The 27,787-nt window shown below is 32.3% G+C and overlaps 2 protein-coding genes and 1 long non-coding RNA gene across 3 annotated transcripts; all 3 read right to left on the bottom strand.

Moving 5' to 3' along the window:
* Positions 1-174: 174 nt before the first annotated feature.
* On the bottom strand, positions 175-8,159 carry LOC134261747 (uncharacterized). Its single transcript, XM_062744149.1, has 4 exons — positions 8,115-8,159; positions 4,648-4,827; positions 322-409; positions 175-227 (listed from the first exon to the last, which is right to left on the bottom strand). Exons 1-4 carry the CDS (start codon positions 8,154-8,156, stop codon positions 175-177), a joined length of 363 nt encoding a protein of 120 aa, XP_062600133.1. The 5' UTR covers positions 8,157-8,159.
* Positions 8,160-12,345: 4,186 nt separating this feature from the next.
* Positions 12,346-16,227, bottom strand: LOC134261741 (uncharacterized). Its single transcript, XR_009990878.1, has 3 exons — positions 16,187-16,227; positions 13,112-13,220; positions 12,346-12,384 (listed from the first exon to the last, which is right to left on the bottom strand). It is a non-coding gene; the product is annotated as an uncharacterized LOC134261741 (long non-coding RNA).
* Positions 16,228-16,462: 235 nt separating this feature from the next.
* On the bottom strand, positions 16,463-27,545 carry LOC134261746 (E3 ubiquitin-protein ligase RNF213-like). The gene is made up of 4 exons (XM_062744148.1): positions 27,361-27,545; positions 17,111-17,407; positions 16,748-16,818; positions 16,463-16,476 (listed from the first exon to the last, which is right to left on the bottom strand). Exons 1-4 carry the CDS (start codon positions 27,456-27,458, stop codon positions 16,463-16,465), a joined length of 480 nt encoding a protein of 159 aa, XP_062600132.1. The 5' UTR covers positions 27,459-27,545.
* Positions 27,546-27,787: the final 242 nt, after the last annotated feature.

Below are 27,787 nucleotides of genomic sequence, written 5' to 3'. Positions count from 1 at the left end.
ATATGCAGGTATACAAATACATGATCTTGAGGTATATTTGAAATATATTTACAGACATTATAAGTATATCATGATAGCCATTTTGCTTGATATACATTAGAATTGCATTACAATTGCATACAGGTAAATAAGAAACGAAAAGAAACATTTGAATAATAAAAATTACTATAAAAATTATAATCTATTACTTACATCACCGATGAAATAGATATGATTATTGGGACAAACTGAAAAAAATGAACAAATCATTACAACACATCATGGAATTGAAACATGATTCAACCAGTATAAGATGTATCAGTAATGGTTGTTCTTTTTTACCGTAAGATTTCCCTTGGATCATTTTAGGTGTGTATGTCAACATATTTCCTTCGAGGTTAACGTCAGGCATTGTAGGAAGGAATGTTTTCTGCGAAATAAATGGTAGGCTTTTAATACATGAAAGTAAAAAAGGTGACGATTACGAACAATGATCCATCTCAAAAAATCTAAAAACAATACAAGTATGTGAAGAGGTAATAAAACAAGAGGCCCAAGGGCCTTGAATCGCTCTTCTGATAAATTGTACAACCTATCACTTGTATTTGAAGCCTCTAACCCTAAGTATCCTAAGACCAAAGTTGCACCACCTGACAAAGTTAGATGATTCTTAGCCTAAGGACTACTTCTTGGTCTGCATCTTGGAAAAACCAAAATGCATCAACTTTCACAGTTTGATTATTCTAAGCCAATAAATACCGAAGACACTTAAATATAGCCAAAAAGTGTCGAAAGTAGGTCGCTGTGACCTAATTTTTGGTCATCACTCTCCGAAAACCCAAGATGCATCAATGACAAAGTTTGATGATTCTAAGCCAATAAATACCTAAGATACTTAAATATAGCCATAAAATGTCAAAAGTACGTCACCATGACCTACATTTTAGTTGACATTTTCAGAGTCCAAAGATGCATCTGCTGACTAGGTTTGATGATTCTAAGCCAATAAATACCTAAGATACTTAAATATAGCCATAAAATGTCAAAAGTAGGTCGCTGTGACCTAATTTTTGGTCATCACTCTCCGAAAACCCAAGATGCATCTACTCACAAAGTTTCATGATTCTAAGCCAATAAGTACCGGAAATACTTACATATAGCCATAAAATGTCAAAAGTAGGTCACCATGACCTAATTTTTGGTCGTCACTCTCCGAAAACCCATGATGCATCAACTGACAAAGTTTGATGATTCTAAGCCAATAAATACTGAAGATACTTAAATATAGCCATAAAATGTCGAACGTAGGTCACCGTAACCTACATTTCGGTCGACATTTTTCAGAGTCCCAAGATGCATCTCCTGACCAAGTTTGATGATTGTAGGTCTGAAGGTAATCAAAAAATGCCTTTTAAACAATTTGAAAACATATGCCTGCAAAATTCTAAAAGTAGGTCACAGTGACCTACTTTTTCTTAAATATGTTTTAAGGTCCCAAGATGCAGCAACTTACAAAATTTTATGATTCTAACACCTTCAGTGCCTGAAATAATGGGATTAAATGTTTTGAAAAGGATAAGTCATAAAGTTCAAAAAGTAGGTCACAGTGACCTACTTTTAGGTTGACGTTGTTTAAGGATCCAAGATGCATCAACTGAATAAATTTCATTATCATAGGCCTTAAAGTTTCCAAAATATGCCTTAAAATCAATTTGAAAACAAATGGCCGCAAAATTAAAAAAGTAGGTCACCGTGACCTACTTTTGAGTTAACATGATGTGAAGTCCTAAGATGCATCAACTTACAAGATTTGATAATCTTAGCCCTTATAGTAAGCAAAATATAAACATTTTTATTAATTGTAAATTTAGGTCAACTTCAAAGTGACCTTGAGGCCACGCCATTTGCCCTAGGGTCATGCCTTGAACAACTTTTAATTTTCAACATATCCTGATCCTTGTATGTAAGTTTGTTGAAAATCTGCCTGGCGGTTCTGGAGAAGATTTTTTAGCAACTAGTGCTTTTGGTTTTGTTTTCCTGATTATCTCCCCTTGTTTAAGGGTCCCAACCCTTATTTTAGTATAAATGCTAGCCCTTGGGCCAAGGATACCCTGTCGCAAATTTGGCACTGATTGGCCAAAGGGTTTTTGAGTTATGGCCCATATTCTAAAAAAGTTAACGCACACCGCACACCGCACAAATGGCCATAGCATTAGCTCTTTGAGCCTTTGGCTCAGAAGAGCTAACAAGGGCCCTAGAAATTTCAAAAGTTGGATTAGGTGCCTACGAGAAGAAAGCATCCCCTGTTGATTGGTCTCACCCCTTATCATATGCGTATTGATCAGGAAGATACACTTTTATTACTATTTCATGAGTTTTTAATATATTAGAAGTCAAAAGCGGAGTATCCCCTCTTTCAGTTAACATAACTCAAAATGAATATCGGGAGAAAAATTAAAAAGCAAGTGTGATTTTAGGCTAATAATATAAAAGATACCACTGAGTCCGACACTTCTGCTTCATACTTGGATATTTTACTTCAAAAAGACACTAATGGTAATCTAACAACAAAGCTATATGATAAACGTGATGACTTTACCTTTTCTATCGTCAACTTCCCTTACTTATGCAGCAATATACCTTCATCACCTGCATACGGAGTATATATATCTCAGTTAATTCGATACGAAAGAGCATGCTCTACGTATGAACAATTTCTAAAACGAGATTAGTTATTGACAAGAAAGTTGATGAAACAAGAATATCAGGAGTCTCGTTTAAAGTCATCATTTTGTCAGTTCTATGGTCAATACAATTTCCGTTATTTCCTGATCATGACAAGGAGCACACGGCGGGTGTGATCGGTCGGCAGGGGATGCTCACTCCTCCATGGCTTCTGACCCCACCTCTGATGTTTTGGGGGGTCTGTGTTTACTCTGTTTTTATTTTTTATTGCTTTATGGACTTTGAGATTGAATACTGTTCGTTATCTCCATATCCTTCGATGAAAACATCATTCACATAGAAAAAAATATCTATTGTACATATTTTGATTGAAAAATATCCATGTTTGAATCATGTTATATTCTTCATCATTATTAAACCACGTAACTTGGAAAGAATGGGTGGACTTAACTAGCCAGAAAAAATGCCGTAAATTAAAAGTTTTATAAAACGTTACTGCTGTTCCTTCATATAAACCCGGATATCTTAACCGTGTATTCATGGTACAGACATTAATTTAAAACGCTCTCTTCTAGGTAAACTAAATAAATATCAAAGGCATAGTGCCTGAAGATTCCTTGAATATCAATAGATAATCAGGGTCACGCGTTTTTCATCGTCTGAGTACATAGTCAGAGCATGTTTGTCGGCTGTTCTTAAGAAAACTATAGTTGTATATTGAACAAAATAATGTCATATTAAAAGGAGAAGAGCCGACAAATGTGCGCTCATACTTAATTTTACAAAAAACATGTTCAAAACAAACTTCTCGATTCCATTGTTATGACAACGATTGACCTGTTAAATATTAAAATTCATCACCTGCAAGTGTTTTTTTTTTATATATTTTAAATATATTTTGGATTCACTTCATTTGCAGCTTGGTAAAGGAGTCTCAAAAAGATCCAAAATACTGTAAACCAACTTTAATTCGCGTGTGAGAATTTTTTGCAAGGTTAGCGAGAGCATCGTTATCGCGAATTTTTCTCGCCGCGAACGGGTCCTTCAAGTTTTCTATTAAAACAGTTCCAAAAAAGGCTTGATCGCGAAAATTAATCGTCGAAACTACTTAACTCCCGGTGAATCGCACAACAAAGTCGTCCCGAATAAAATTTGGTTTACAGTAAGGCGTTAAGTCTACTCATTCTTTCAAATATCAATTGCACAGTGACAGATACAATATCAAAGGCATAGTGCCTGAAGATTCCTTGAATATCAATAGATAATCAGGGTCACGCGTTTTTCATCGTCTGAGTACATAGTCAGAGCATGTTTGTCGGCTGTTCTTAAGAAAACTATAGTTGTATATTGAACAAAATAATGTCATATTAAAAGGAGAAGAGCCGACAAATGTGCGCTCATACTTAATTTTACAAAAAACATGTTCAAAACAAACTTCTCGATTCCATTGTTATGACAACGATTGACCTGTTAAATATTAAAATTCATCACCTGCAAGTGTTTTTTTTTACATATATTAAATATATTTTGGATTCACTTCATTTGCAGCTTGGTAAAGGAGTCTCAAAAAGATCCAAAATACTGTAAACCAACTTTAATTCGCGTGTGGGAATTTTTTGCAAGGTTAGCGAGAGCCTCGTTATCGCGATTTTTTTCTCGCCGCGAACGGGTCCTTCAAGTTTTCTATTAAAACAGTTCCAAAAAAGGCTTCATCGCGAAAATTAAACGTCGCAAACTACTTTACTCCCGGTGAATTGCAAAATAAAGTCGTCCCGAATAAAATTTGGTTTACAGTAAGGCGTTAAGTCTACTCATTCTTTCAAATATCAATTGCAGAGTGACAGAAATATGTAAACAAGATGCCTATATATCTGAGCTATGACCTCTGACCCCCAAACAAATTCTATAAAATTGAACATATTTTCTGTTCCACAGGTTCTTCTAAGTAAATATTTGAAAATGTTAATATTCAAATATGCTTACCTTTAACGTTGCTGGATTGTGTGCTAGTAAATAAAGAGGCTGACAAATGTTTTTACATAATCTTGTACCAAGCACAATTTTCAAATGCGCTAAAAGTATTAATATTGCTGTTTGTCTGGTGTCGTTAAGATCGAAGTATTTTGATGCAGCAATTCTGTCATCCACCATGTCCTCTGCTTCCTTTTATTTATAAAATAAAAATACATAAAATATAATAGAAATGATACTTGAGCAGATATCTACGAGGGCTGTCTAAAAAATAATTTCTTCTGTGCTCGGCAAAAAGCTAAAAAAAGTAATAAAAAAGAATTCAATGACTGTCCTGATGATTTAACTTTAATATTCTCTTTGCATAATAACGCATGACCGTAACATTTTTATCCAATTTGTAATTGTTTAATAACTCATTTTAAGTATGGCCCTTCGTGTACTCGATTATGTCATATCTTATGATTTCTTGGACTTGTTTCTGCTTTCTGAAAGGTATTTTTTTTTCTATTTTGGAAAATGGACCAGATCTGGCAAAATATTACTGTGTGGCAAAATAGTACCTTTCAATCCTCAAAACCCCTTTACTATTCATGCCATGTAGGTTTGGACGCTGTTATGAAGACATTTTGTGTAGTGGATTCCTTATTTTAGTTCCTTCCTCTAAAAAACCTTTCGAATTTTTTTCCAAAAAATTCGCTTTCTTGACTCCTTCAGAAATTGAACTGCCTTCTTAAATAAGACTTTGAACGACAAGACCACTAAATATTTAAGAAAATGGAATATAAAACTTTCATTTTTCTATTGTAATTCTTTATTCTTTGAAGACCTACGCTATTTAGTAAAGTCCATCTTAATTTAAAAATATTTTGAAGATAACAAAGCAATGGATTCAAGTTTCATTATCCATTTGAATTTCACACAAACGTGAATAACTTCAATTTCTGTTTTTAATAGTAATTGTATAGTTATTCTTATACGATGTCATTTTCGCTCATTTTTCAAAACATAGGGTGACCATCTAGTAACTAGCTTTTTTTCACTGTCAAATTTTTTCTTTAAAATAGTGTAAACTACCAAAATATTGATGCCTATTTAATTTACTATGTGTTTTCAAGTCAGTCGAATATCATAAGTGACAATATGTTGAATTTTGTTAAAGAGAATATTGGTTGTTTTAAGTCCTTGTCGCCAAGGACTGCACCCATTTCTGATGCCAGCAGTATCATTATTGTTCACTGAAGTCCTGCTCATGTGTCTATAAAATTGGCATTGGTTGCTGTAAATTTCACAAACTCAGTAAATATTACTTTGGGATTCTGATCAAGTTTTCAACACCTGGCCTTGAATTAAGCGTTTAATTTCACTCTAATTTACTGATTCTTATCATTCATTTTCGGGAGTTGAACTTTGTTCAGACTCCCTAGGTCGTCACGCGGTTTCAAGCGCAGTAATTTTACAATGAATTATACAGCAGCCTTCGTGGTATTTCTGTGTCGCCCAATTTACCCCCCTTTGATATTCAATACAAACTTGTACCAGTCTTTATAAACTCGAAGAAACTTCCGCAATAGAAATAGTCCATCACATTTTTCTGAATTAATCTAATTTTCATAAATGATTTAAAAGTAAATGAAATAGAATTTTATTTATAATTTAATTTGAATAGCATATTTGTCTCTCGTAAGAAAAAGTCCCAGTTTTCTGTCATTTATCATTCGCCAATCCTCGGCAAATTCCACTATGCTTTATTACAAAAAGTGCGAGGTCATCCAAAGAGCAACAACTGGTCTAACTGGTTTGACAATGATGCGATTGTCGAAATATAAAGATGTAAGGTCAAAGGAACGCTAAGGTTTAACCCAACTTCTTTCAATTTGTTTCTTTTTAAAAAAAAAATACTGCGGAAAATATCACTGCCAGATATTTATTTGCTCTGACAAGTAAAACGATCTATTAGACTGGAAAATTTTTGTCAGACCAAATACATGCAACTCATTTTTTTTACGTTGGTAGAGGGAAAAAAATAATAGCATTAAAGTTTGTTGAAATTCGATCTCACAATTTCAAATGACATTAATTTTGCATCCTTAATTTCATGAATTTATCAGCATTCAGTTGGTCAAGTGTACAACACCAAATCTGAACTTGAAAAATGTGTATGTACTTTCATTGTAGTATTACCTTATAAAATGTATCATTTGCTTTTATTATATAATTAAAACAATTAAAATTAATGAATGCATGCGTATGCACGGACACAATGGTATAAGAATCCCAATGATCGATCTGTGAGACAGATCGTTCCTCATGATTACAACTGACTTTTTTTGTAGTATCTCGTTAAACTATGTCTGATTTTTAATTACATTTGAATCAAATCAAAATCACAAACTTTAAGTGTCACTCGCATGGTGCAGTTGTTAAAATAGTTTGCTCTAGAGATTCAAAGTAAGGTGTTAATTGATCCTTACTTCGCAGGTGTTCGAATCCTGTTGGGGTGCATTTGGAGATAAACTCTTTTGATGAGACCATATAAACCGAAATCCCTTGTCGCAGTATGTGCTTGCGCAAAACGATCCCTCACTACTCAATGGTTTTGAGTGCCGTATATAGGTAAAAATTTGTAGACTTGCATGTAGCCCTTGTTTTCCAGCTTCTCATAATGAAAATATGAGATGGTAAGTGGTCACATAAACTGATATCAGTCAATAAAGGATTCAATCATGAGAAAAAGACAAAATTAATGTCATATGATAATTCTGTTGTATATTCATAGGCACCTTCTTTAACGTCATGTTTATTCACATTAAACTCCGCGCACAACACAGGCTTTTTTTATAGTGGGTTTATTCCCTGTAAAAAGTATTTTTTCTGAATAATGTTATGTATTCTTTCCGTATATTTGAATGTATTTCTAATAATTTACAAGTAAGTATAAATTATAATACGATCGATCCAAAGCATGAGCGAAGTTTGAAATAAACGTTAATATTAAGATAAGGTGTATAACATGAGCTAAAACAAATTTTGAATAATTTTCTGATTGATATAATTAAGTTTTTATCTGAAATAATATTGATGGCATTAGATATACAATTGACTAAAATGGACGCAACATATCTCGCTACTTTTGAGATATCGCAGATTTGCGAGAATTGCCTATCACGTAACAATACCGTTTAGGTCGTTGACTAAACTTAGAAATGCTATTGTGAAATACATTATATTTTGAATACAGTGTGATACCACATGCATCTTAAAGTCTGAATTATAAAATTTAAAGCTCAATACATTTCAGATTGATTAACTGTTAGTTAGACATGGACAATTGTATTGTTGAACACAATATATAAGAAAAATTGAAAAGTATTTAAAAATAATTAAACGAAATAATGTTTCAATTGTATGTAGCAAAAATGGTGCTAATATAGTGCTTTACTCTATGAAACCTTTGATATAGTTGTTGTTATAATTACCTGAACCTGTTTATCTTTCAGAAGCTGATATTCCCCTTTCATCTGAAATATGTACCAATTTATATCAATTATTGAATTATTCATTGACGCTCCGAAAAGGAAAAAAACCCAAACAAAACAAACAATATATTTAAAGAACTTAGTTCATAATAACGTGGTAAAGTACTGTATGTGAACTTAAAATACATGTAGTTGGCTTCATATTGTTGCAGCTTTGGCGGAAACAACGATGTACTAATTGATGAATACCGCTGTTGTTCATTACAAGACGCCCAGGGGCCCTATAGGTCACATTAGTATCATGTAACAGCTTTCCATCAAGTGAATGTGATTAGTTGTTTGAACCCTAGGCCATGAAATCAATTTTGATAGAGGCACCATTGCTTATCATAAATATACACTTAACATGTCTAAATTGGCCCTTGAATGCCAAGAGGTACATGTAGACCCTCGGGTCACAAATTTCAAAATTTTGAAAAATTTATCCTTAATTTTATTTTATCATAAATGGTGGATTAATACATAAGAGCAGATTTCAAAGCATTAACTTATTATCCCTCTGAAATCCTGACCCAGGGAACCTTTCCTGAAATTAATCATTTATCCAACAAATATGTACTTAATTATATCATTGATATAAAACCAAAAGGAAAAGATTTTCAAAGATTTCATGCATTTTCACTTAAAAATCAACAGAGCCCAACCTCATCAGTAGAACTCCTGACCCCTAGGCCATGAAATTCACAATATTGTAAGAAGCAGCACAAGTTTGTACTTTCTTTAATTTAGTTTCTCTACTATCCATGAGCAAAGAAGAAAAATTTTAAAGAAACCTCGCCCCAACACCAGCACCTCCAACCTTGGGGCCATGGAATTCACAAATTCAAAAGAGATGTTCTTGCTCATTATATCTATGTGCATGTAAAAGTTCACTAATTTAATGCCCAGGAGCGGAGGAGAACATCTTTTAAAGAATTTCTGCATTTTCACTATTTGATCAATAGAGCCCCGTCCTACGCAGTTATGCTAAGGCTGTCCAAGGGCTTAAAATGCAGTAAAAATTAACATTTTATTCTGAGCTTCATTTCAATTTTAATTTGTAATCCTTACTTCGATTTGAAGTCAACTTGTGACAAGAGTTTAATACGGTATTTTTAAAAAAAGCATATTTGTTATGTCACATAACTTTGTTGATCATGTGACGGACACAAATCCATATGTGCTAATCAGACAAGCGAAAGGAATAAGGATATTTAAATTTCAAATGTTCAACATGATAACAGCATGCTGGAGCTGAAATAAAAAAAAAATCCAAACACTTAAATCAAACAACAACACAAAAATATCTACATGCCATACGCAAGGAATGTAAAGGTTATCACATTTCCTTGTCATGTCATCTCAAATATGCAGTGACATGACGTCATATCTAAGTAGTTCGGAAAAATTGCTACTGTTTGAATTGTTTGATATTTTACGGACAGTCTTATCATACCCGCGTAAAACCAGAAACCCCGACTCTGGGGCCATGAAATTCACAATTTTAGAATAGACATTCCTGCTCATCATAATCGTATCCTTTGTAAGTGTATGAAATACCTAGGGATAGAGAAGAAGATTTACAAAGAAATCATGCATTTTCAAAAAATAATCTATTGAATCCCGCTCTAATTCTAGAATCCCTGACTCTGGGGCCACGATGTTTACAATTGTGGAAGAGGACTAAATGCTGATTACAATCATGGTCAGAGTTTGACTGCTTGATGTCCAGGAGTAAAAAAGAAGATTTTTAAAGATTACATTAATTCTAGTTAATTAGGTCCCACAACTCAGGCCCAAGGGGGCAGGGATCATAAAATACACAATATTTGTTCCTTTTCAGCCATTAATGCTTTATGTCAAAATTGGATGACTTTAAAAGTCGCTTCTGAGAGCCATCAGAAGTAATGTTGACGCATGACATGAGATTCTGCATAACTATGCATACATGTATCTATGTCATATGCTCTCTTACTCGTCCCCAGTTTATCATTTTAGTCCTTCTCTAGATACACAAGCGACAAAATTTCATTTTCAAAATCTTAACGATATCCATAACTTAGAACTTGCTGCAATTTGTCCCAAAAATTATTCCAAATGTCACAATAAGGCATATTGTTGTACCTTATCCCTGAACGTATTAACCAAAAAAAACCCACTGAAAAGTTCTCCAGAAATCGCATGCAGAAAAATTTGTCTAATTTTTTAATAAGAATAAAAACTAATAGGGAGCTCACTGCAAACAACAAGTAGGTCTTCCGTCCGATTTTCAGAAGCATTGCTTGTAAGATTGATAAATTAATATAATGTATACTTTCAATAAAAGCTCACCCCGAACAAAAATGACGTCGATGTATGTAGCATTTTTATAATGATTAATCTATTTTGATTGTCATGAAATAAAAAAAAACATTTTAAGATGACTTTGATGACTTCCTGTTTAAATTTTACCGAAAGTGACTCAAAACAAAAGAAAGTTGGGTAGGATTCTCGGTTGCAGTAAAATATTTGGTAATACCTGCTGATACTAGCCAATTGTATTTACTTCCATGGCCAGTAAAACTGGGAGTGTCAAAAACACGAAAATCGACATGGAATACAGTTGTGAATATTCTCCGGGACGTTTATAATAAAAAATCATTACCAAAAGCTGTGAAAATAAGCAACTTTAGACTACGCCCTGTTTTGACCGGAAGGGACGTCATTTTGGCGATCTCAATAGCTGTTACGTCTTATTTCGAAAAAAATGCTTCTTTGATGCATTTCATTCTCAATACTTTGCGAGATATCGGGTTAAAATTTTGGCCCCTAAAGAGCCCTTATTGTAGGAGCCAGCTACTATTTGGACATATCATTGGTAAGATTTTAATTCTGCATAAATTTCGTTCTGTATGTTTTACCAAACCCAGTCAATTAATTGTTTTATAACTTTGTGTAATATGTATTATAAATTTTATTCTTAGTCATTTGTTATTTGAATAAATGACAGTTTCACTCAATTGTGTTTCAGTAATTTATACAAAAATTTGAGCAAAAACGAGCTTCGAATAGCCAGAAATTGTCTTGTCGGATTATCAGGAAAATTTGTGGAAATAAATATATTTACAAGTAAAAAGATATCGTAGAAAAAGTGTTATAAACTTTAAAAGGCTCGATAAGGCTTTTTACAGACCATAGCAAGCGTTGATGTCAGTGCTTCCAGCTCGGCTATCTAGGCAAGTCAAAAAACTTGCTTTCGATGCCGATGGAATTCTCGCGGCGCTGCCCTACACTACACGGTCATTGAGAATAGACGTGAGATACAGTTATTTTGACATTAGTTTTTAACAGAGGATTGTTACCAATACATGTCTTGCACGCTGTTCCTGCACTGCTAGGAGACAGATTCCGTAGGTCGAGAATTCAACACCGGGGCTGGGGCGGAAGTGGTTATCCATGTAAAAATGAATTTCTTTGTGCTTTCTATATTAATATTTCTTCACTTAAGGCAGTTATGTTAGTTTAATAGTTGTTGTAAACTGTGCTTTATAAATAATCAATTACATTACAACATGTATTGGTAACAATCCTCTGTTAAAAACTAATGTCAAAATAACTGTATCTCACTTCTATTCTCATTGACCGTGTAGTGTAAGGCAGCGCCGCGAGAATTCCATCGGCATCGAAAGCAAGTTTTTTGACTTGCCTAGATAGCCGATTCCGTAGGTCTGGGGCGGAAGTGGGTATCCATGTAAAAGTGAATTTCTTTGTAGTTTCTATATATATATATATATATATATATATATATATATATATATATATATATATATATATATATATATAATATATTTATATATAAATATATTATATATATATATATATATATATATATATATATATATATATATATATATATATATATATATATATATATATATATATACCTTAAAAATAAACTCTTTTGGATATGTGTAAGTCATTTGAGCTAATGCAACCATGAAGTATTTTCTTTTGTGTCGATCCTTGAAGTAGAAATTATATATATTAAACAATAAATTAGTATATTAATCATTATTTCAAAAACTGGTGTTTTTTTATCACGATCATCAATCTTATTAGTATTTTTTTAACAGAACCTCCATACCACAATTACTGCACCAACTCTTTCCTTGGACATTTTTGATATTAATACATTTCTTGTATCCGTATACTCCCCTCCTAGAATAGCACAGTAGTCCGGAAATTTCATGTCCTGCAAAATATATAATTATAGACGGAAGTTACATTACTCAAAAAACATTTTTTTTTTTCAAATCTATTTTTATAACACCGTTGAGGAAAAACAATTTAATCTGATATTTTAGGATAAGCAAGCTTTTAATTTTACTTTGGTGTTGCAAATTTTGAATTTGAATATGTACTACCCGAAGAGTCTTTTTAATTTAACTTATTGTGTATTTGATGTTATCGAACGATAAAAGACCTTAAGGTTCACCCTTTATTCCCAGATAGAGCCATGATATTAACAATTTCGAATTAACAATATCAAAAAGCTTCACATATTATTCATTTTTCCAGACAGACCGACCTTAGGAAGACAAATTTAGACTTTTCTATAAAAAGACTATGGTCTGTTAATTTAAAAATACTATTATTATTTTAAGAATATATGGATGAGATGCAATTATGGATAATATTACAGAGTAAATTAACATAAAGCTAAATTTGAAATCATGGATACGGAAGTTAAAGGCAAAATAATTTTATCATACATGTAACAGCAAACATGTTAATCGCCAGTGTAACACAGTGGTAAGAGCGTCTGCTCTTGAGTCACAAAGTAAAAAAGCTGATCTTATATTATAGTAAATTATAAATGCATATAGCTATAGTTAATTTTTAGGAATTGCACTGATCCTGCTACATGTGTTAGTTTATTTTTCAATAAAATATATCGACCAATTTATTTCATCACTAACCAGGTCAGGTTTATCTAGTCCTCTGAACATCCACTCCTCCTCCGATTTTAACAAAGTATTGTACATTTCCACGCCGTATGATGTATAAATATCTCTCAACAGGAAAAATCTATAAAATGATACACATAATAAGAGATTTTTAGAGCCAAAAAATTACAGTGAAAGTATTTTTTTCTGAAAAATAAAACTCTTTGAGGCAGTGTAACCGTTTCCTCATGCAAATTTTACATCTTCTAATTTAGCCAGCCAAATTTACCATTAATGTAAACGTACAAGACGTACATTTTGCCATGATCATTATATTTAAGGAGGAATGCCACACCAAGGTTTAATAGAATTTAATCCATCCCTTTTAAACAACGGTTTCAGCATTGGAAGACCAATAATAGCTCTTAATTATCGACTATGAATTATTTTTGTATGTTTTCAGAGAAAATAAAATAAAATGTTCATATGCAAATGAGGTCCTTTACAGTCTAGCATTTGCAGCAGCTATAACAGTTAATAAACAAAACACATTATTTGTGGATATCTTTAAACAAATTGTTTAAAACTCCTCAAAACTAGTCACAACTACGGAGAAAATTTTGACAATTATAAAAAAAAAATTGAAACGAATTTGCAAAGTTTAAAGATATATTTATTTAAGATATTTGGACCAATTGCGACAAATAACAAAAAAAGTAATAAAATAATTTGTTGCATCATTCATGTATTATCGCAATTCTCGCTCAAACGTATACACTTTGACTTTTTCAGCATTACGTTGGGTGACAACACAACTGGATTTAACAGTTTAAAAATTCATTTCGGCTGTATTCAAACTACACAATGCAACAACGAATCTGACTGGTGCTTTTTTTATAAGTCCGCCCACTTTCTCATGGAATATTTCCAAGATAGAACAGCTGTAAAAAACAAGTGGTAGGTCCCCTTTTACTGAGCGAAGTATTCAGGTGACCCCCAATGCAATATCTTATTAAACTATAGTGAGTGTGGGTAACCTGTAATGATCTTCAAATAATATCTGTTCCAAGACTGGCCTTAAAATGATTCACGTCACCAGGGGCATATTTTTTGCAATTAAAACACGACTGTTTTCCCCGTTTTTTCTTCAGTACATAAACATGATCAATAAAATTAAACGTACGTAGTTTTGGTACATGTATATATAAGTGATATTAATTTTTTTATAGTGAACATATAAATTATATTCGCAATTACAGTAAAAAGTGCACTGCACAAGGATTTCGTTTTTTTCCAGATCGCAAGTTTAAATATTGCCATGACGACAATCAAAATAGGTATGCAGTAGCACATAAACATTTGAAACATGGTATTTTTAATACTCGTGACATCAAAACAGTAAACTTTTAATTAAATCCGATGTTTTACCACATATGAAATTCAATTTATATTTTTTTTTCAACGGGTGCTCCGGTATTAGCTGGATATGCTTTCTACGCACGCACGCGTTTTCAATTTGCACCACCGAAAATTGAAAATGCCATGAATAGAAACTCGGCAGAACTACATGTAGAATAAAATGAAATTAGTGTTTGTTATCAAACGATATACATGTACAGTCTGCAATAGGAATATATCACATACTATAAAGTGATTTCATAGTTAGTCTTTATTATTATGTTTAGAAAGTCAGCATCGGTTTTCGACCATCACAGGGCCGTTTTACGCTTTCCAACTTACAAAGGCAAAGGATACTGCATGAGAGTGGGCGGGTCCTAATCAACAAATTAAAACGCTTGTTTTATAGAATGCAATCCGTGAATCGAATTGTTCAATTGTCAAATCCAATAGTGACATCACTCAAGGCAATGCTATTTCGGCCGCAGTGGTTACACTTTCAAGCAAGATTTGCGATAACAATTTAGAAATATGTTTGATTGTCACGTTAATGTATTTTGTATCCCCTATTTCACCTACCAAATTACTATTCGTCAAAAATGTTAGATATTTCCAATTATTATACAATTCTGGTACGGGTCATATAAATTTCGATCAGTAAAAATAAAAAAAATCTCTTAGACTTGACAATGTCATTATAATTTTTTGAATTATTAACTTACATGTTACCCCTGGGTTTGACTGGTTTTGTGAACATTTTTGTTACAGGTTTAAAAATATTCTCAACACTTGTTAACAATTTTCATAATAAACATTTGGAAAAAAATAAATTCTATTTGTCTCTTCTTTGCATGATTTAATAGATATTTATAGGATTCATTTATATACAGAAAATGTTTAACTGTAAGGCATCTTTTTAAAAATAAATTATGTTTTTTCATTCTGTTCGAAAAAAATAAGAAAATTTTATAAACTAATTTGAAAAGAGCTAATATCGACTTTCTTGCTGAAACCGTAATTAAAATGGGATTTCTTAAACATCTCTGATGTAAAATGTTGGTTTGGCATTCCACCTCAAAGAAAAAGTAAAAACGTCTTCTTGACTAAAAGAAAATAAAGATTTTTTTTCCTTCACTAAAAATATATGTTTCCCTTCTTTAACATTAAAAAAATCTAACGTACAAAAAATGAAATGTTTTCACTGCAAAATGATTGAATGTAATCTTTTGTTTGTTGATTTGTTGAAACCCTTTTCATAACTATTTCAATCTTTATGTTGACATTTTGTAACACTTTCTTTGACAAAAGGATTAAAGTTTGAAAAAGTCTAAGTTTGTGCTAAACTTGAATTCCAACATATCTATCATATGATGCTGATCTGAAATTTTGGTATTGATTTGACAGATTTCATCAACCTGTTTGTCAATGTATGCATAGCCAAACGACTTGAAAAATAATTCGTTATTTGCCAAGTATTAATTTAAATTATATTTATGATTTATTAAATCTACAAACAATTAAAATCTGTGAATAAGACTAACACATGCACCCCAAGTTGGTGAACCAAGTAGGAGGAGTAAGCTGTCAACCGATCACACCTTTAATTATTAACCCTATGCATTGACTAGGCTTATGAAACATATGATAGCCAAATAAGGTATAAAAACAAAGGTTGTACAATTGCTATGAAGAAAGAAGAGATGCAGCTACCTGATATGCTTATTTTCTAAACAGCAGAGGTCTGACGCTTCCCTAAGCAATTCTTTCGCACTAGAAGTCTTCTTTTTTCTTTCGAAATAGATTTCATAAAGACATCTTGACACAACTCGTAATCCGTATCTTGCACTTGAAATTTCTTGCATGATTGAAACATCATTAATAAGACATTTTTCGCATTGGATCATTTTTTCTTTGGTCTCGTGTAGCATTTTTGCTACTATAGCATAAACATCTTGCCATGTTCTACAGCTTTGCTTCGTTATTTTCTCATGCAAATTGTCCTATAAAAGGTTACAAAAATATTATAATACAAAAAAGATATATGCTTTTAAGCTATTTGCTATTTCCATTCTTCTTCCACTGAGTTAGTTTAGTGTTTGAATTTGTTTGAAACTTAATTGGAAATAATAGATTTTTCAAGATTTTCAAGAATATCTGCTGTAATGAAAAAGAGGCTGTTTACATAATACCTATTTATGTAAATTTCAAATATACTTACCTCTATGCATTGTATTAAAAGCATACATATTTCCTGAAGATGTTTCCCTTTACCTTCTTCATTTTGCACACATTGAGATGCATTTTTGAAAAATTCAGCGAGGTGTTCATAAACATCACTAGAACTGAACAACGATAGAAATTAAGCAGAACAATTCATTATTTGAACAGCACTGATACTTTACTATTTATTCGAAAATTAAATCCGTACAAATGGAATGAAATGGAAAAAAATCGAAATTACGAAGCATTAAGCAATCAAATTACCAGGTTAATTTTTTTAATTCTTCAAACAATACATGTATTCAGAAAAAATAATTTACATAAACATGAATATTAAAATGAAGTAACATTTATCCCCTCCAACTCTCCAATGAAAATAAAACAAAACAAAACAAATCAAATCTTCAAACTTACTTTGTTCTTATTAACAGTTGCAGTAGGAACGACCTGAAAACGGGTGTGATATCAGTTGTGGTATCAAAGATACACATTCTTTTCGTTGCCAATGTTTTTTTCTTGGTATATTCGCTTCTTCCCAATGTCGCTACTCTTTCTTCCTCCGGAACACATTCACTGGTTATAAGACTTGACAATTTCTTGATTACTTCTTTCTCTGGAGGGGAGTTATTTTCAAAACACAGCTGGGATACAACTTTCATGTAAAATGTGTTACAGCTTTCTTGGTATGAAGTAAACTTCTTCATATTTTCCCTGATAAGAATTTAAATATTTATCATAAAAATATCTAATATTCCCTCTAAAATAACAAAATGAAATAGTACAACACTAAGAGATTTCCAATTAATATGCGTTTCAATATTTTAAAAAAAACATTGAAACCCATATCATAGCGGCGATGATTGGGACCAATTTTATCATGAAAGTTGTGTTTGATAGAAAAAATACAGAAAATGCTATATGACCTATGAATGAATATTTTGTATTCCATGCAAGTTAGTAAAGGCTAGGTAGAGGCCTTTCTATGCAAATGAGCTGATATGAAAAATGCATTATTTGTGTAATTTTTACACAGAGAAGGTTCAAGCTTAACGTATATACTCGTCTATAAGTCGGTTGTAATTTTTGAAGTCATTTTGGTGGGATTTGCTATTGACCCGCTTATAAGTCGGTGCAACTTTTTTGCCAGTATCTGGTGACAATTTCAAGTAAATCCACTGATATTTTAACTTGGTTTCAAATAATACACTGATATGTAATCTTTAATTATCAAACAAAAAGGCAATGTCACTAAAAATGCAAATAAAATTATTAAAAAATGTATATACTTGCACATTATATATATAATCTAAGAAAATATAAATTATCTTTTATATGCAGACAATTTCTTTGATAATCGTCAGAAATGCAAATTAGATGCTACCTTTTAGTTCCCAGAAAAAAATATCTGTCTTCTTATGACTCGCCTATAAGTCGGACATAGAGTTTTAGAACTCCCAAAATACCGACTTATAGGCGAGTATATACGGTATTTTCTTGTACATCTTAGTACAAACAGCATGATATAGCAACTGCTCATTATGATGTCATGTTGTGATGTTTTTGATCTTTCCCATACACGGTATAAATACATCGACAAAAAACACCTTTGCAAGGGCACACCCTAAATAATTTTTAATAAATGAAGAAAAATATTACGGAAACGATATAAAAATTTATAAACGTGCCTTACAAATCCAATGGGCTTTCGCAATTGATAAAAATATCAGAAAAATTACACCGGACAGTAAATTGTTATCCTGTTTCGACTTAAAACTTTTTGTGCAGCAATATCAGATATTGTGCAGCAATATCAGATATTGTGCAGCAATATCAGAAATCCTTGTGATTTTCTGCTTCTAATTAACCGTGTTTCTGAAAAACAAAGTTGAGTACCGGATATGCCTTTGCGTCGAAGCTGTTTTGTTGATGTTTCTAATATACCTATATAACATTTTTGAAGATGTTTTCCAATTATATCACAAATATAGTTTTTTTTTCCATTTGCCACAAAGAATTGCCGAATCACCCCGGTGTGCGACGAAAAGTCATCCCTTAGTAATTTGACCTGGGGTCATTTTTCTACGTACAAAAATCAATATTCTACGACAAGTGGGGTCATTTTTCGACCGTAGAAAACCATTCCAGACCAGTAATTCTACGACTAAACAAACATTGAAAAATGACCCCCATAGAAATAATCCCCTTTCTTTTTTATAAAATAAAACCTTAAATACGATTCTCCTGATATTTTTTTCCATACTTTCAAATGAAAGGAGGAGGAATGTACTTTACTCCTTTCAACATATTTTGAATTCAAAAATTGCATCGTAATCATTGTACCTGGTATGGATGCTTTATGGGCTTGCAAAATCCCAATGAAAAATTTATTGAGGAGCATAAATTAATGACTATATTTTGGATGTTTTTTCTCATTTAAAGAGTTTTGTATGATATGTTTCTGATAACAATTGACTTACATGGAGGCCCCCGAAATGAGCACTGTAAACCATTTAAATTTTATTTTGAAAATGTTTAACTCCCCCCCCCCCACCCACCCCCCCCCCCCCCCCCCCCCCAAAAAAAAACATAGAAGTAAGAAAAGCAACTGTATATCACTATATGAATTCAATTCCGTTAGCTCTTACATTTTAGCTTATATCTATCTGTAATTATTCTGCTTTAAAATACATACTTTTAACTATATAGATCTAGATTCTCATAAGGCACGGGCACTTGGGGGCTGGACCCCACCTATCCCCTTTTTATTTGTTTTATTTTTTCCTATTATGGGAGTCTAAAATATAATACTTGGTATTAATATTTGCTTTACGTGTAGAGGAACTTTCATCAATTGTTCATCGCGTAACGCAGGAAATCGACTGGTTAAAAAAAGATCTGAGTAAAAATTCAAATAAACGTCTAGCAAGTTCAAGTACTCAGACAACCTGTACAGTCCTCAAACATAAAGGCAATTGTACAAATGATCTGCCAAAGGCATCTATAAATGTCACTTCTAGACATGTACAGTGTAATGAAGTTATACCAGAAGTATCTATGAAAGAAAGCTCTACAAACACAGAACCACAACAACCTGTGCACCAGAGACTAGGAAACAGATTCGTCCAGAAACAACGTAATTCCACATCTAGCAACCAGCAGAAAACTACACTCTTGATCGGAAGTTCAATTCTGCAACGAATTAAAACCCGTGGGTTAAGTTCAAATGTTAGTGTGAATACCAACAGAGGAGCTAGCATTTCTTATATTCGTAAGAAATTGTAGCAATACGATGTGTCTTCTCTAGAAAATGTCATAATTCAGGCTGGAGGAAATGATGCTTCAAATAAACGTAAAATGGAAGAAATAGAAAATGACTTTTCCGAAATAATATTGGATCTGAAAGAGAGGAATTCAAATATTACTGTTTTCATTTGTGAAGTCATGCCTCGAAAAGATGTATTGATCATTGATGTGAATGAAGCTATCCGTTTTGTATGCGAAGAGTATGGTGCGACAGTACTCAAACCAAGTCAAATTTTAAAAGCCTGGAATTCCCCTTTATACTGGAAGGACGGTATACATTTATCGGACCAAGGAACTACCTCTCTGTTGAAACTATACAATAAGTATGTCCCAATTCTGAAGCAACATCAAGGATCTGATCCTTCCGCATCGATGAAATATACGTGCTGCTATTTCTGTGGATAACAAAGCCATTCATCCCGGAATTGTAGACATGGGACCAAAGTAGATTGCTGGCAGTTTGGGGAACCTGCAGGCCACAAACAAAAAATCTGTCCATATTAAAATAGGGGCAACGAATGTCTGGCCGAATATACAGAGATTATTTCATTAAGTCTGCAAAATTACTTTTTACCTCTCGAAACTTTATGTTCAGAATGTAACAAAAAATCATGTAAATGTATCTTTAAAAATTCTGAAATAGAATACTCATCTGCCAAAAATATACATTATCTCAAAACTAAGCAAAAATCTAATTCTAAACAGGAGATAAACAAAAGCCCTAGCCCTGAAAGTCTAAATTCTACCAAAGCAATAAACATCTCTAATAAATGTGTCCCGACAAATTCTGGTTTTGGTCTAGTTAAAAAAAGTTTGCTTTTCGGAAATTTTAATGTGTGTCATCTTCTACCAAAATTAGACGAACTGAAATTAATTTTACAAAATGAACGATCTATAGATGTATTGGGGTTTTGTGAATCTTTTTTAAATGAACAAATTAGTGACGCAGATTTGAATATAGATGGTTACATGTATGTATTTGAAAGAAAAGATCGACAAAATAAAGCAGGTGGTGGAATAGTTATTTACGTCTCAAATAATCTATCCTTTAAGCGTCGACAGGTTTAGAAATTAGTAACATAGAGACAATATGGTTAGAAATCAATTTAAAAAACACAAAACCTATCCTCTATTGTTCTGCATATCGCCCACCATCTGCATCCGCCTGCTGTGTGGAGGACCTAGCTAGGGAGATTAACATTGCCTTCTGCTGTGATGACCAAGAAATCATACTTACAGGTGACTTCAATATTGATCCCCCCTTTATCCTGGACATCTGCACTAGAAGAATTTGGACTAACTCAATTAATTACCACACCTTCTAGGATTACTAACACCTCATCTACCCTTATTGATCATTTCTACTCTACCCAACCTGACCTCATCTGTGAAATCCAAGTATCACCAATAGCTATGTCTGACCATTACCCTGTTTGTGCAACACGCAGATCTAACAGCATGCAGCGTAAGGGGAAACACACTGAAATTCAATACCGCGACCTTAAGAATTAAAATGAAGAAAAATTTCTTTCCGATTTAAAAAGTGGTTATTATGATGCCTTTTCTAACTTGCACAATCCTAACGATATCTTAAATTAACAAACTTCTACAATATGTTTCATACTATTCTAAATAGACACGCTAAAGTAAAGACTAAACGTGTTAAAACTGAGTGATTAATGGTTAACAATAGAAATAAACGATGCTAGACAATTACGAGATTACTATTATCAACACAAAGACTTTGAAAATTTTCGACATTGGAGGGATAAAGTTACGCTTTCCATTAATAATGCTAAATTTACTTATCAGAAATTGAGGAGAGCTCTAATCCTGAAGAACTCTGGAGCTATGTGATCCATTTATCCTCAAAACCAAAATATTTTTTCCTACTCATAAATCAAAGACAAAGGATAAGAACTTAACGTTAAGGTATTATCAATGTTTTTAATGAACACTTCATAAAGATTTCTAGCAATTTATTAACTATATTACCGAAACGTAACTTTAAACCAGATAAATTAAAAGAATTCAGAAAATCAAAACTTAGTGCTGAAAATGTATTTAGCTTACTTCCTATTAGACAAGACATTAATAAATCGGCAGGTATAGATTTCATTGGTCTCCGCCTCTTAAGACTTTCTGCCCATATAATTTCTAAGCCTATAACTCATCTAATTAATACTAGTATTACTAATGGCATCTTTCCTTTGCAGCTGAAACAAGCTAAAGTCACCCCTATATATAAAAAAGGGCGATAAAAATGATCCAAGTAATTACAAACCAATATCAATTTTACCGACTTTATCAAAAATTTTTGAAAAACATGTTGCTAATCAAGTACGTGAATTCACCAAAGCTTTTGACCTCATTACAAACTCACAGAGTGGTTTTAGGGAATTCCATTCTTGCCAAATGGTACTAACCAAACTTACTGACAGCTGGTTGCATGCAATGGACCACGGGAATCTCACTGGCATAGCATTTCTAGATTTCAGTAAAGCATTTGATTTAGTCAGCCATTATCTCTTAATTGGGAAATTGAGGCAATATAACTTTGATTCACTTACAATTAAATGAAAGAACCCAAAGTGTTAAAATTGGTGCATGTTCCTCTGATATCTTACTTATCACAGCAGGGGTGCCCCAGGGATCTATTTTAGGTCCACTGCTACATGTATGTTCATTGTATATATATAAATGACCTTCCCTTATGTGTCAATCACTGTAATACATGTATTGATATGTTTGCAGATGATGCATAATATTGAAACACTTTTGAATTATGATTTATGCAAAATTGAAAACTGGTGTTTACAGAACCAAATGATTCTGAACAAGACCAAATCAAAATCTATGCTTATGTGTACACAACAAAAGAGGTCAAAGTTAGATATTCCAGAACTTAACACAGAAATTTCTGGAGAAAAACTTGAAAATGTTAATGTTGGAAAACTCTTAGGTGTCAATATAGATCAAAATCTTCATTATACTTATTTTCTAGATTCAGTTTGTAAATCCTTAACATACAAGTTATTTACAATTCGTAAAATTAAGAAATTTCTTCTATTAAATACCAGAAAACTTTATTATAATGCATACATTTTGCCTTTTGTCTTACTATTTGGGGCAATGCATCTAAGACTAGCATTGAAAGAATTCATAAACTTCAGAAACGGGCTACTAGAATTATTCTTGATGCAGCACCCGACGAACCATCAAAACCATTGTTTGAAAAACTGGGATGGCTAAATGTATTTGAATTAGTCACACTACATAAGTGTATTTTATTGTAAAAAACTTTTTATGGTATGAGCCCCGTATATCTCCAGGACCTTTTTGTTTTTCATACCCATGATTCCTATTCCTTACGTTCAGAATTTAATTATAATCTTCGTTTACGAAACATCGAACAATTTTATTTACGAATTCTATTCAATATTCAGGTGAAAATTTATGGAATAACCTACCATTACATGTAAAATTATCATCAACCTTACGTATTTTTAGACGAAATGTAGCAAAAATTATAATTAGCCAACGTCTGTAAATAACTGTAAATAACTGTTTGAATATGTCTTTTGTACAAGACGTTTGATTATTGCTATTGTTTAAGACAATGTCTCATGAACAATTAATATTGACTTCTTTATTTTTAATCAATATCTCTTTTAGCTGTACATTACATTTAATTATTCATGCATTAACGAACTCTACATGTTTTATCTTTGATTGTATTATTTTATGTAATATGTTGTTTGAAATAAGAAGGCCCCAGGGAAGAATAGTACCTTGTACTTATCGGATAACCTTCTCTAAATAAAGCATTATTATCATCATCATTATTATTATTATTATTATTATTATTATTATTATTATTATTATTATTATTATTATTATTATTATTATCATATTTATGTTTAAACTTATGAAAATAAATGAAAAATATGGAGATAAAGAACAGTATTCTAGATCAAAAGTGCACAAAACAATACACAACAGGAGCAGAGGAAACACGGACCTCCAGAACATCAGAGGTGGGATCAGGTGCCATGGAGGAGTGAGCATTCCCTGTTGATCAATCACACCCGCCGTGTGCCCTCTTGCCATGAATGGGATATAACGGGAAAACCCGATGTCAACTCAGTGTATGAATAATGGACTAACAATTAGTATGAAAAATGTCAGTCAGCATTTGAATCAGTGATAAATTGTATTTGCTGACAAGGTCATTGTATCTATCATAGAAATGATGACTTTAAACGAGACAGTTGATATTGTTTTTTCATGAAGTTGTTTGTCAATTTTTTAAACTTGTTTTAGAAATTGCTTGTACAGAGAGCATGTTCTTGTATTGATTCATGTGTTAGTAGAATATTTGAAATCTCTATTGAAAAACATTAACAAATTTGTATTGGATCTGTCCACGTCTTTCAGAAAAAAAATTTAAAATATATTTATTTTTTTATAATTCTCAAAATCTGAACTGTTTATAGGCCATTTTCCTTAAAACTATTAAGAGTTATATCTGAAGTTATCAAAACACATGCTTTGTAATGGTTGAAAAGATAAAATTTAACAAACCAGCCTTTTGAAAACTTATACACATCCATTCTTGGAATTTTTTTTTTCACTTATCCTTTGCAAACTTAAAGAAAGATTAAATTCAAAAGATTATTTAGCCTTAAAATTGATAAAAATAAATCTCAAATTAGTTTGTTTAAAAGAAATAACTTTGGGTCTATAAAGGCTATTCTGTCTCTGTATGTACCAAATGACAAATAGATCCTGTGGACAAAGTGTTAATTTTCAAAAAATGTATACTAATTAAATGCTTTGTATATGCAATGTCATAATAAAAACAATTTATACTTGCTCAGTTATTTTCAATCAACTAAAGATATTTTATTTCAATCGACAAGTGATACTAGTAATCAGAATTTAATTGGTGTGTAAAATTAAAACCAGATCCGAAAAGGTATGAACCTTCCTTAAGCTTAAAAACTTTCAGAAATTAACACCTCATATCATAAGTTTACCGGCATGGATTCGCCTGACAAGAATATTCCTACCAAAACGAATGTTTTTGATTCAAAAATTGACAAGATTTATTGTTCTACGGGACAAAATGACCCAAGGCCATAATTGTGGGTCATTTTTCTATGTAGAACATAGAACATAAGGGGTTCAAATTTCTACGTAGAAAAATAACCCCAGGTCAAGATTCTACAGGAAACACTCTAAGCCGTTACACCGGATACAGTAATACTTCTCCGGAAACAGTTATACTGCCCTTCCAAATACAGTTATGTTCCCTCGTGTGTCATCATTCTGCATATTAAGTACGTCGGGCTCGAAATTCACAGAGGCAATAATATTGTTCAGCAACACTCTCTACTATCGGCTCATACATTCACCTCTGTTGTTGGCTCTCGTATATCATAGTGATAAACACGAGACATAGTGCGTTTGTTTTAATTCATTATAATTCAGTTTATATGTTTATGTCTGCCTTTTCAGATAGATATTAACTACATTAATCAAGAATTATTCATTTAATTTGAAACAATCCTGCAAATTTTACTTTTTATATGTTTTGTCAAAAATCTTGACGTGAGCCCATTACAGAGGTTCTGCGAGGAACGAACGACAACTCTGCATAGGAGATTGGCTCAGCAAACGTAAACAGTTACGCAAAGATTAAAAAGTCTGGTCAACGTCTGTGATTTGTTAATTTGAATGCAGAGGAATTAGATTACTTTATTGCGGAGAAAAATTCCGTAGATACAACAAAAGTCATCAACACAAGTGTCGGCATACTGAAATCATTCTGTAGATTATACTAAACGTAATTTGACATTTGTACATAATCTTCAATAAATATATTCGATGATCGATTTGGGTTCAATGTTTAAAAATGTTATTAAATGACTTAATTCTCGGACAACAATACCAGAATATTTGTCTCTCGGTGACAGAAAAACTCTGGAGTGTTATGTCGCCCGAAGCTGAAGGCAGAGGCCGACATAACACTCCAGGGCTTTCTTGTCACCTTGGGGCAAATTCTGTAATGCTGCCTTCGACGCAATGTAGTATAAGTAAACTGTAGTACAGGACAGTGACATCATAATGTGCACTGGCTAGGGCATGTCGTAGGTACATGTATCAATTAAGTTTGTTTAAGAAAACAAGTTTAACTTTTTTTGTGCATTAAGTTCAGCGCTTATGAGTTTTATTTAGTTCATTACAAACAAACCATTCTACGTTGCCTTAACTTACAAATAGGACTTAAGACATATAACTTACATATAGGACGTATATGTATAAGGATATGTTTATATAATTTCAGGAATTAATAAAAAAAGTTTCTTTTAAGAAATATGGTATCATTTTTTGAGTTTTATTGGGATGTAAACGGGTTGGTCACGTGATCAAATCTCATAAAGACCGAAGGGCTTTATGGAAGATTTGATCATGTGCCAACAACCCGTATTACATCCCAAAAAACTAAAAAAAAAAACTGATACCTTTTTACCTATATTTTCATTTATGACTATTTATGACAAATAGTAACGTACTAACTTAATGTTGAAACCAATAACGTTATTTTTTGAAAACTCAACGGAATGTTTATATCGTCGATTGCTTAATCATGACGTCACTATCAAACATCATACTTCGTAGATTGCTAGTGACTAAACAATCAATTTATGGTCACATGACCAACTTGTTTTACGGAAATGTAAAAACGTCTTGTTCAAATAGTGTTATATAAGGGAAAACATTTGCAAATGTAAATATTTAAGAAATAAGGTATCATTTTTTGAGTTTTATTGAAATGTAAAAGGGGTTGGTCACGTGATCAAATCCCATAAAGACCTAAGGGCTTTATGGAAGATTTGATCATTTGCCAACCCGTTTTACATCTCAATAAAACTCAAAAAAGATACCTTATTACTTATATTTACATTTGTGTCTCATTCATACTTTATATTTGTCCGATTGTTACTTTTAACGTGTGAATAGTGTTAATTTTTCAAAACCAACGAATGTACGTAATCCATTTAACGCGTATCGATCCTGTATGACGTCACAGAGAAATTAAGTCGAACGTTTATCCAAACACACATCTATGACCTCTTGACCCCATACCTGTATTTACACAGTTATAAAAACGCTTGCTTTCCGTAGTGTTATATAAAGGTAAACGTTTGTAAATGAAAATATTTTCATATTATGTTATTTTATTTATATCATGTATCAAGATGTAAATACAAAGATTGGAAACACTATTTATGGAATTTTTAATCATATCTAAAAATCTTTATTGCTCAACACAAATAATCCTTCTAAAAGAATACCTTTTAATCCCCGCGTGTTCATTCTCGTTGAAATTTGAAGGAATAACTTTTCCACACTTAGACATGGGGCACTTCATTTCCTTTGAACCGTGACGCATTGACGAGAAACATGTTCCTTTGCATATCTTGTGATCACATGGCAATTGGACGAGTGGGGATCCCTCGTACTCTGACCCACAATTTTGGCATGCACCATAAATTCTAATACGAAATAATTCCCTTTTATTTTTTTAGGAAAATGTTCAAATTAATTAAATATAATGTGTAAAGTATTTAATTTAAATAAATTGATATTATTGATATTATTGTTATTGTAAATAACAATGAATTAAGTGAGGCATCGCTTTTTGCTTCTTTTTGAATGAAATTTTTGACGTAAAAAGAACATGTACAATGTCAAGTGTTACGTTTACTATTGTATTCCTAA

The sequence above is a fragment of the Saccostrea cucullata genome, unplaced genomic scaffold, assembly GCF_032062105.1.
Source record: "Saccostrea cucullata isolate Sc308-1 unplaced genomic scaffold, CSIRO_AGI_Scuc_v1 ctg399, whole genome shotgun sequence".
Classification (NCBI taxonomy): Eukaryota; Metazoa; Mollusca; class Bivalvia; order Ostreida; family Ostreidae; genus Saccostrea; species Saccostrea cuccullata.
This window is presented reverse-complemented; position numbering and strand designations above follow the sequence as displayed.